The 11,488-nt window shown below is 41.1% G+C and overlaps 1 protein-coding gene across 1 annotated transcript; it reads right to left on the bottom strand.

Moving 5' to 3' along the window:
- Positions 1–260: 260 nt before the first annotated feature.
- gdi1 (GDP dissociation inhibitor 1) lies at positions 261–10,573 on the bottom strand. Its single transcript, XM_077513259.1, has 11 exons — positions 10,052–10,573; positions 7,972–8,079; positions 7,792–7,891; positions 6,881–7,015; positions 6,611–6,809; positions 4,566–4,697; positions 4,377–4,476; positions 3,122–3,293; positions 2,707–2,851; positions 2,584–2,638; positions 261–1,252 (listed from the first exon to the last, which is right to left on the bottom strand). Exons 1-11 carry the CDS (start codon positions 10,094–10,096, stop codon positions 1,088–1,090), a joined length of 1,356 nt encoding a protein of 451 aa, XP_077369385.1. The 5' UTR covers positions 10,097–10,573; the 3' UTR covers positions 261–1,087.
- Positions 10,574–11,488: the final 915 nt, after the last annotated feature.

Below are 11,488 nucleotides of genomic sequence, written 5' to 3'. Positions count from 1 at the left end.
CTGTACGTATACAGTATAGTAGTCTGCTCGCGAGGTGGGAGTAACAAGATGGCTGCCCTGTGACTTCAACGGCTTGCACTGGCGTGTATGGGCTATCGGCTATTCAGTCATAAATACAGAGCATCTTGTTTCTTTCATTTCATTTCCAATGTGGTGGTGATTAAAAGCAAAAATAGATGTGCCAACATTTAGCCTCCAAGCTGCTGACTCATTTCTGCGACCTTCGCAAGGGTTGGAACAACTGGCACACAATCGGGCACTTTTCACTTTCAGCCAAAATTTCAGTCTTTATTTCACTCAAGAGTGACACTTCCCACAAAACCACTGAAAACTTGCTGACATCTGTCACTTCCAATTGCCACAACCAACTGCCACTACTCTCAAGAGCATTTCTGCTCAGCACAGTTTTGACCTTCGCCTCTGTAAACGTCATAACTTCAGCCAAGTGAAAACGTGCACCAAACGCAAACACGTAAAAAAAACACAAAAAAAAAACTTTCAAATGTTTGAACTTGTAAAAAGGATGTGACACGTTAACCGAGGAGTGAGAGAAAAGAGCCAAGCGGTTAGCTGGCCTGCTAGCGCACATGGGAACACGACAGCGTGGCAAAGTTATCACATCGCTCGACGGAGCCGTCTGCAGAAGGTGAACGTCGTCGCGCCCGAAAGGGAATGGGCGGAGTAAGTCGTAACGAGCGAAAGCAGGGCTGACGCGTGCCACGGGCCGTGTCGTATGCGCGATAACTACTGCGTGTGACTACGATGCATGCACGTGAGCCTTCCGGAAGATTCTACACCAAGCTGTTAACTGACGAGAGAAAAAAAATGGCCGCCAAAGAATGAAACCTGCCTTCTAAATGGAGCTCTACTGACAAGACGCGATTATAGATTCTACAATGGAATGAAGGACCGCATCAGCCCTGCTTTTCGGTGACTCTGGCATGTTTGTGTGTGTGTGTGCGTGTCAAGAGAGAGAGAGGGGGGGGGCGTACAAGGAAAAAGAGGCAAAGGGCGGGCACTTCTTTCACGCCGCCGCCTACCTCCTTTTGCCTCTTTCTGGCCGCCGCCTCCCTCTCGAGCGACCCGCTCACTGCTCGTCCGCCCGCTCGTCCTCCCCGAACACGTCGTTCTGTTTGCGCTTCATGTTCTCAAAGTCAAAGTCGCTGCCCGTCATGCGCTTGTAGATGTCCTTGATGTCGTTGCAGGTGGTCTCGAAGTGAGTGGTCGCGTCGTAGGAGCTGGAGGCGAAGATCTGGAAAGACATGCCAGCTTATTGTTGTTGTTACCAACTACACAAGATCATCCACATCGCAGCTTTTAGATTTTCCTCATAACATTAAATGTAGAAAGAATTAACTCATAGCCTTTTTAATTAAGCGATTAATCGTGATTAATCTGATTAAAAAATGTAATCGTGTGACAGCTCTAGTTTAAACTTCTTTAAATACATTCAAACATATTTACAAATATGTTCAAACGTATTTGCAAGTACGTATGCAAAATGTTAATAACTTAGCATTTTTTTCCCATAAGGTCATTGACCTGCAGATTGCAGACAAAATAATAAATCATAAAAATTATGAATAAACAAAGTTTACTTACTTAATTTTTTAATGTATTGGTATAAATGAATGTTAAATGCTAAAAAAAAAAAAAAAGCATTTTTACTTCAATGAATGAATGAATTTATTTCAAACATTTATAACGTGAAAAAACGGATTTAGAAAAATAACATCAACAACGCATAGCATTTACACATGTATAGACTAATGTTTACCCCTTTATGATTTATCTTATATGACAACGATTACAAGGCTACATAGAAATATAAGCATATAATATACATACTGTATCCTTATAAATGAATAATGCGCATAGATATGCGCATGTAAATGTGCCGTGACTTTATGGGCAAAAATATGTTTTTAGCACTTAGCCTACAACTGTGCTAAAAACTTTGCATTTTTTCCCATAAAGTCACGACGCATTGACTTGCGCATGTGCAAGGAAAAATAAAGTTGTTGTTTTTTTTTTTTTTTTTTTTTTAAAGAGTATTTGGCCTATATTATACCAATACGTTCGAGAATTAAGTAAGTAAACATTGTTTATTCATTATTAAGGTTTCTTATTGTGTCGGCAGTGCATGATTTCCATTCGCTATTCTTTCCCATAATCCCATGTGCAAGTCATTACCCCATGGCTTTATGGGGGAAACATGCTAAGTGTATAGCATTTAGCCTACAAGTACGTTCCAGTAACTAAATCATAAACAATTTATGAACAATTTGTTTCATCTATTTGTCAAACTGTAGTATACAAAACCAATACAGTAATTGAATGTGAAACAGGCTCAGAAGTGTACTAGTGCAAACGAGCAGCCCTTCGGTAGCCATGAAGTACCTCGCAATTTCCAAATGGCCGTTCAGTACATTGCTCCCACTCGTCGATTTTGGTTTTGTTTCATTCATCATTAAACAACAATAATCAGTTAAGAAACAGTGGCCGGGAAAGAAAAGATTTAGCAATAAAGTTGAATGAAATTACCCTCTGAAATAATTACTCTAAAACTATTTATAATCTCACCTGGCTCTCTGTGCCGTCATCGGTGGGCTCGTAGAGATCACTGATGGCCACAAACCTGCAAGAAAGGAATCCCTGGCTGTGATGCTTCTGCAGCCAAACGTGGACGGAAGAGGGCGGACTTACTTTTGGTCGATGGGCTCCAGCAGCTCGAAGGCGGGCTGGATCTCGGACTCGGGATCGCTGGTTTCCACTGTGGTGCTGACGATGGCGATGTACTTCCCCTGGGCCGCCACGTTGTGGGCGTAAGAGATCATGCACACGTAGATGTCTGCACAAAGCACCGCAATGGCTCAATAATAACCTATCAACTTTATTCATCGTCACATTTCGCACGTGATCGCAGCTTAAAATCTTTCACAAAGAAAAAGAACCTCAAAAGAAGCACTTAAAAGGAAGTCAAGTTCAAAATTTCCATCTCGGGTGGGCAGCGATTTTGCCAGTCGGGACTTTAAGACACACCAAGACCAGCAACCACAGATTTCATCAGATCAGATCAGATGACTGCAAGGGATGACGCGACGCCATGCGTGCGGCTCACCGGAGTTGCGGTTGACCTGATTCTGCGGGATGATGATCTGGCAGGAGTTGGCGTCGTTGGTGTTTTTGATGGGATGGCTGAGGATGCAGATGACGCGGATCACCTGGCCCGCCTTGCGCACGCGCTCGGGGATGTAGCTGGGGTCGCAGATCAGCTGCTTGCAGCGAGCCACCTGCAGCACAGGACGCTCAAATCATTCCCATGACTCTCTTGGCCGCAGCTGTTTAGTCGTCATAGGCAGTGGATAGAAAAAGTCTACACACCCCGGTTCAAATGCCAGGTTTCTCAAATATTAAAAAAAGACCAGGATGTATCGTTTCAAACGTTTTTTTGACATTAATGTGAGCTTTTAACTATGGATGTTTGATACCACTTTTTTTCAGACCGATACCAGTACGAGTATTCTCTTTGAGTACTCACTGATACAGAGTATCAATAATATTTTTAACATGTAAAATTTGATTTGCTTAAAAGTCAAACTACCCATATAGTGGCAACTACTATCAAAGAGTATTTAATGTCAGATTTATTTATTTATTTTTTGTCTTAATTATCGGCGGCTGGTATTGGCAGCCTCCACGAGTACCCGATACTTCAAAATAAGGCTGGTATCAACGCGATAGTTGCGATACCATTATTCGCCCATCCCTACTTTTACCTTGAACAAGTCAATTGAAACAAATTCTTTTATTTTTCTGCGTAAGGTAAACATAATTAACTGAGATGAAGTGGTTGCAAAAGTATGCACACCCTCATAAATGGGACGTGACAGTGCTTAAAATGAAACAATCAGATTTAAATGCATTTGAAATCAGAGTCAGCACACGTCTGCGACCATTTAAAGTGCCCTAACTGTTCCAGTAGGCATTCTTTTTTGAAGGCTTTTGTGTTAGTGTTAGACAAATTATCAGATGGGTGGATCTATGCCGATATTAAACATTTTGATGAATAATGGCATCGGCCTTTTTGAAAAATCTGATGGCCGATAATAGATCAATTAAAAACTGTGTTAACTTAAGGGAAATATTCATTTAAATTTTCAGTTAACTTTATAAGAGACGGTGATGACTGTTTCTGCTTGAAATTAAAACTACGATAAGTTAAAATTTTGCATTTCAGATGTTCTTCTTGTGAGAATTTTAAAACAAAGATGTCTAAAAACCATTTCGGTCAATCTCTACTTTGTGCTACCACTGACTCGAACTTGTAACTGTCGATCATTCCCTGCACCTCGACTATGTCAGCGTGGCCATACCTCGCCTTCAGACTTGACGCCAATCACGCGCCCGCCTTCAATCACAATTTCATCCACTGGCTTGTTCAGCATGTACGTGCCTCCGTAGATGGCGCTCAGTCTGCGGACAGTGAAAAGGGAGTGTTCAGGCATGCATCCGCACAATCCGTAGCAAGCTAGCAGCAGACGAAATGAGCGTTGTCACCACACCTGGCAAATCCCTGCGGCAGCTCTCCAAGGCCGTACAAGGGGTAGAGGTACGGGCTCCTGCCGTAACGCGCCAGCGACTCGCTGTACAGTTTGATTCGGTTGATGGTGTCCAGGCAGGGGAAATCCAGGTACCTGACCACACACACAGCTCAATGTCAACTTTAACACATTCGCTGCCATGGACGTTTATATCCGTCAACTGAATTTCTATCTTCGAGTATGTTTTTCAACAGGCATGCATGGAGGATGTTCTCATCGTATTTGTGAAATTCAAGCTTCTACATAACTGTAATGACAAATACACGCCACTTGATGGAAGATTAAGATTAGGCGTTGAATTGAGGCTCCTCCCATCGATGAGGGAGAGAAATAGAGGTGCAGCAATTAACCGATTCGTCAACAAGTAGTTAGCAACTATTTTGATAAGTGGTTAATCTTTTAAGGCAGTGGTCTAATTTCAACTTGTCCAAGTCCTGTGATTTCAGCCATTCAACAGTCAATATTCTTTGATTTCCAAAGTCCTTCATGAAAGCAGACTGATCATGTTTGTAACACATTTAACAAAGAGTTAGCATCGCTCACAGTTCATTTCTGTCATGATTTGTGCTTTTGAGGACTTTTTCATTGTATTGATTTAATTCACTTTTGATATTATGTCCAGGTTTGCCTCGTCTCGCAGTTTGCTTGTTTTTAGTTTTCTCATTTTTTGCAGTCTGTGTCTGATCATTGTTGTCGTCGCGTCATGTTTCAACCGTCTGAAGTAGTCAAGTGAATCTTTTGTTGCCTTGTTCCTTTCAATCTTGTTTTTTTTGGACTTTGCCAATAAAATGTTTCGATTCTACCATATGACCTTGTTTGCCTTTTTCTTAATAAATACGATGGCTGTTACAAAAATCAGTTTGAACCGCAAAATCGTTTTTTGATTTAAAAGATGAGTGCATCAAATCGAACCAAAACGTTCCACTTGGAAATATATCAAGCTACGTACTGAATCGTTAGAGAAATATATTTTAGAAGGAAGTCTTGTTTTTGTTGGTTTTATAGTTTGAGGTGTCACAAAAACGAAAAATCTTGTTGTTCTCATTGTCAATTTAGCGATGCGTTAGCTTGCTTTCTCCACTTTTTGGTCGGAAACTGGCATTTTTGCTGAAAGCAACTCATATGCTACCGCTGAATACTGAAGAATTGAATACACTAAAAACAAACAAAAGAAGGTCTGATTCTTCTTTCAGTAGGTTTGGTGAAAATATTGTGTGATTATGTGGCATTGTCTAAAAAAAAAAAAAAGTTCTAAAATGGCTACAAGCAATAGTTTGAAAACAGACGCCAATGAATGAATTGACTGTCCCATGACACTTTTCTTTTTTAAATAATCTTTCATGTCCTTATAAGGGTATCCATTCTACAAGGTAATTTGGTTTGAAAACGATGGTAGTTGCCGATATGTGCGCATCTCTTCGCCACCATGATGCACTCCGAGGCATTTTTTTTTATCCTCCAAACAAGCCCGTTAAGGTTGACTGACCAGCAGTGTGAGTATGATTTTCACGAGTAAATAAATGTGCTTCCATGACGACGCTGTGCGACATCGCAGCCGCCAGCAGGGACTGACCATTGTTTATGTTTGGGTGCCTTAAAAGTTAAACGTGTTTTTAGCATATGTGAAAGCTTACGTTGGCGAAGGCATCCTTGACAAAATGTCTCAGAAAAGGGCAACATTTTGGTTTTGAAATTTTTGGGAGATTCTCCACATATAAATTGAAGCAGTTTATTCTTCCGCTCCTCGTTAAGTTGGCAGCTAATGCAAATTTTTAGCTTTTCACAAGGTGCCGCTCAGCCATTTTTTCTGAGTTGAACGAGTTCATCTCGTCGTGGGCAGACACTTGAATAATGAGTTTGGATTCTATATCAAAACGATGCCAAAATTGTGCCCGCCTATTGCAAACAATGTCCAAACTGCATAGCTTGTCAAACTGAACATGTCACAAACTCATGTCATGCATAAAACAGTGGATTTTGGTGGAATACGATCATGGCACTCTTACTCATCTGTCCTATAGAGGGCGAGGGCATGACCAGTAAAGTCAATGACGTCCTGGCCCAAGTCAAACTTCTTGTAAACGTCCCTCATGGTGGTGGTCTTGGGATCCACGCCCTCAAAGGTCTTGGGGTCATTCTCGTCAAAGTTGGCCACAAAGACCAAGAACTTGCGGAAGCGACGCTTCTCGAACATTCCCATCAAATCTGGAAATTGAAACGCAGGCGTTATTTTGGAGGCGCCTGACGGCGGCGGCGTTGGAGGGATTTTGGCTTACTTGAAGCTAACGCCTCGGTCTCGGTGGACGGCACCTTGTAGATCTTTCCTCCCTTGTAGACGAAGCTTCCCTCCACCACTTTGAAGTCCAGGTAGCGAGTCACTTCCGTGTAAAGCAGCATCTTCACCAGCTGACCTGCGCTCACAAACACAAGCCACTCACTCACTCACTCAAAATTAAATTACTTTTAAAATGTTTTAATTTTATTTAGTTACTACTAATAATATATGATAATAATGAAATAAAAATGAATAAATAAATAATAAACAACTAAATAATAAAAATATACAGTATATAAAATAAATGTTTTATAATTAATTTAAATACATTTATTTTTTTATTTAACATTTTAAAAATATATATGAGAAGTGGACCTTGGAAAAATCATCACATATGGAACAGCAATTGGTATATTGATAATTAAATTACTTTTCAGTAGGGGTGTGCCATCTAAGGCACCCAACGATTCGATTAGATTACACTTAAGGGTGCTACGATTTGACTATTGAACGATTGCTAAAAACTGAAATGCTTCAAACGCTAGCTTTTAATTCTGGGGAGAAAATCTGTTTCTCATTATTAACTTCTGCTGCCGCTTTCCTCACCATGTGCGTTCCTTTAAGTGTCCGGGAGGCAGGCGTGTCTTTTACTTTCGTTCCGCAAGCTGGGGTAGTGTTTCTGTCATGAAATTATTATGGAAAATAATCGTTTTTCAACATTTATGAATCATAATCTAATCGTCACGTGTCAACCTCAATGAATCTAATAATCGATATATTGGCACACCCCTACTTTTCAAAATTGTTTATCCCTATTTGAGATGCAAATGTTTTGATTTTCCAATTCAGTTTGAATGTCAAGACGCCTCCGTCTTGTATAGACCGCACACATACGTACGGAGCCCAACTGACCGTTGGCCATGAGGAACTTGGGGATGAGGTCCACGTTCCAGTCGCGACCTCGGCCCATGGACTCAGGCGGACTGTTGGGGAGGCTAAAGCGCTTGTAAAGCTGCAGGAAAGCACCAGACAGACGTGAACGCGCCGCGGAAACACCGTGCGGCACGTCAAGTTCGTTGAGGAGCCCGTTACCTCTTCCAAGGGGGTGATGGAGGAACTCTCGCCACCGTAGTATGGGTTCCTGTCCATGTGCAGAACCTTCTTGCCATTCACAGACATGATCCCGGAGAGGATGCATTCCTGCACAAAACAAATGAGAAGCGTCATTATAGGATACATTTTCACCATACAATTATGATAACCACACTTTTGCATACATTTAAAGATAATATGCAAACGAAGGGGCAACAATTAATCATTTATTTTAATTGACAACTAATCAATTCTAAAAATAATTGACAACTAATCGAATTATAAAATTAACTGACAATGATTTTGATAACTGATAAATTGTTACGAGACCTTGTTTAACTTCAAATTGTCCAAATCCTCAAAATTTCAGTTTCTCAACCCACTGTAAATATTCTCCGAATCCTTAAAAGCTTTGGGCATTCTTTAATTGTTTAAATTGAATTTATTATATTTTTCATTTGGGTTTTTTCCACCCCAGAAAGAGAAAAGAAGCACACTGAGAAAGTTTTGATTTGTGTTGGATTCCCTGAGCACATATTGTACTTGAAAAATAATTGTTTTTATTTCCTAAATGTCTTGTTTGTTGTGAGGGAATAATCTTGCACAACTTGTTCTTTTTAAGCAAAAATAAAATTAAGAAAAGTTCAAATGAGAGATATATATTTTTTAAATTGTATCGTAGCTTCTAAACAGTACCTGTAAATTTGTTTACCCGCTTATCACATTGTGCTCTTTGTTGCTTTGTGGGGGAAAGTAAAATGTTACATTATCCAATACATTTCATCTTTAAATCCCAGCTTTTAATAATAAAAAGGCACAAAAATGTGCATATATTATAAAGGTTATGAAAATTAGTTAAGACTTAGCAATTGACTTACCGTTTACTCTGTATCGTATCACTACCAAAATAAGACAATATTGTGACCACTAATGTCCTGTTTTTCAGTAAACGATTGGACTTTTTTGAAAAGTTGATAGGTTGGTTAATAGAAGATGCAAAAGTATCCTTTAGGTGTTGAATGTGAGTGTTAAAGGTTGTTTGTCTTTATGTCCAGTTGAGGGTGTACCCCACTTCTCACCCCAAGTTATCTGGGACAGACTCCAACATATCCACGACCAGTCACGAGAGGGTGGTACAGAGAATGGATGGACGTCACTTATCAACTGTGATCCGTAAGTTACGCACATTGAAAACAAATTGATTCGTGATGTTGACAAAATGCTCATATGTTTGCACACAAATATTATCAAAATGGACTTTTATTTGTACCTTGAGTTATTTGTACCTACAGTAATTTGGTTTTGGCCACAAATATTTGTGTGGTGAACGTGGCCCCTGAATCAACAGAGTTTGAAACCCCCCCAAAAAACCACACCCCGCAAATGGACGAACTAACGGAAGTGATGCCAATTGAACAGACGGGCGCAGGGAGGAGAGGCAGGCTCGTGTGCGCATGCGCCAACTCAGGCTTCAGCAATTCTAGACTTTGACTCTTGGCAAAAAAAAGAAAAAAAAAAATGAAGAAGAATATTGTCCGCCACAGTGTGCGTGTCATGATGACGTGTTCCCACCAGACCGCATGACGACAGCGGACTGACAGACTGACTCGAAAAGGCTCTTGCATTTCAAATGGGCACTTTTGCGATTGAAATGAGATGTCCCCAAAATTTAGGGCAACACATTAGTTGTGGCGTAAAGACGGCTCGAGTGTCGTTCAGTGGAGTGGAGTGGCGAGGCCCGGCCCGGCCTGCGGCGGCGAGGAGCAGCAACGGCGGCGGGTGACGCCTAAAAGATGCTACAAGCTGCAACACTACACCCCCACGCACAGAAAAGCCGCCCCCCGCCCATCCATGCGCCATGCCACTCCCGTGACACGCACTCGAGCGTCCATCTAAGCGTCTAAATGATCACATTTTCGATCACGATGTCCTCATCGTGTAACGGATGCACCGGTGGGAGGCTTTTTACGCTTCGGGCCTCGGGAAGAAAAAAAAAAAAAAAGAAAGAAAAAAAAAAGAAAAGAAAGAAAGCGCGTTCACTTGCAGCACAAGGATGCAAAAATGAAGCTTGACGTCTTACTGTGAGTCCGGTGCCCAAAACGATCACATCATATTCTTCATCCATGTTGTTGTCTCGCCGCCTCTCCCGTCTCACCGTCTTTTTTTTCTCTGTGAGAAACGCAGTGAAAGGTCCCGCAGAGGAACGAAAAATCCCAGTGAGTGTCCTGCTCTCAGTGCAGCTGCTCCGGACGCCTGCTTGGCACTTTAAATGTGTTTTGTAGTCATGCGAATGTGGAATAAGACGTCCACGGTGGATGTGATTGGCGAGGAAGAGCAAAGATGGCCTGGACCCTGGAGCGCTCGGGAACAGTGTGCCTGGCTGCCTGCGCGTCAGCAAATAGTGCGCGCTCTCCCTCCTCACAATGGACTCCCAACAGGAAATGGCAGGCCAACGTCGTCTCCGCTTGCGGTTCAGCACACGCTTCCGATTCAGAGCTCGCCTCGGACTTTAAAAAGACCACAACACCGTTTTTCAAAAAAATAAAAAAATAAAATTCTGTCCTGTATTTTCTTTTTCTGTCCTTCCTTTCCAACTGTAGGCGCAGTGTTACGTGGACGCAGGCGAGGTATCCCTCCGCCAGCACAGCTGTGAGCTGCTTCTACACACTTCCGCAACAGAAAATGGCGAAAGTGGATAAAAACTCATCATTTGTTCATGTTTCTCGGCGATTGTAGTGTGTGAGGGGATCATGGCAACGCGTCCGTGTGTGTGTTATTGATGTTGTTTGCCTTTCAATTGAGGCCAATGAGCTGTCAGAAACGCAGCACCATGGACAGTCGCCAGGTGGACCTGCACGTCACCTCCAACGTGTTTTGCTCTCAAGTGGGAAAAAATACTCGCACAAGTACTCGCAAGTACTTTACTACAAGTTTGGTTGAAACACCAGACCAAAAAAAAAAAAAAAAAAGGTTCAATATCAACATTCTAACGTGGATGGATGAAGTTTCATGTTCAATGTGATAATGATAATGATTTTTTGTGTAAAAATGTTTTTTTTTTCATTGTATAACAAGAAAGTTCTCATATTGGCAATTCATTCCAAGTTTTTTCCTTCTCTTGATTTTTCCCCATCATAATATTCTCAGAATATTACAACTTTTTTCTTGTTTTTCTTATTACAACTTTCAACATGGAGCAATCATAGGAGGATGCACCTTCAACATGGCTATTCAAATTGACCCTAACTACTTTGAAACCCTAAGCCTAGTGTAAAACCTTACTTCAAAACATTACTATATTTTGTTAAAATCCTAATTTGATACCTTAATTTTATTTCAAAATACCTACATTGAAAATCCTCAACAGTTCAAATTCCTAAATTGGAACCAAACCACAGTTTGAAATGCTCGTTTAAAACCCTATCTCGAGTTTGAAACTAGGGTATTGGAAAATTATGCGATATAGTTGCTGAATATATCGATACCGATATTATTGCGACATTTAACATGTACCTAA

Source organism: Festucalex cinctus, chromosome 2, assembly GCF_051991245.1.
Source record: "Festucalex cinctus isolate MCC-2025b chromosome 2, RoL_Fcin_1.0, whole genome shotgun sequence".
NCBI classification, from domain to species: domain Eukaryota; kingdom Metazoa; phylum Chordata; class Actinopteri; order Syngnathiformes; family Syngnathidae; genus Festucalex; species Festucalex cinctus.
Note: the sequence above shows the minus strand (reverse complement) of the source record. Positions and strands in the feature narration are given on the sequence as shown.

What these genes read in the sequence shown, in the direction of transcription:
- gdi1 (XM_077513259.1), bottom strand. Translation starts at nt 10,096, where the DNA reads ATGGATGAAGAATATGATGTGATCGTTTTGGGCACCGGACTCACA. An exon ending in CTGCCGCAGGGATTTGCCAG is followed by an intron (nt 4,477 to 4,565) that starts GTGTGGTGACAA and finishes CACTGTCCGCAG; the next exon opens with ACTGAGCGCCATCTACGGAG. An exon ending in CTGGAGCCCATCGACCAAAA is followed by an intron (nt 2,639 to 2,706) that starts GTAAGTCCGCCC and finishes CCTTTCTTGCAG; the next exon opens with GTTTGTGGCCATCAGTGATC.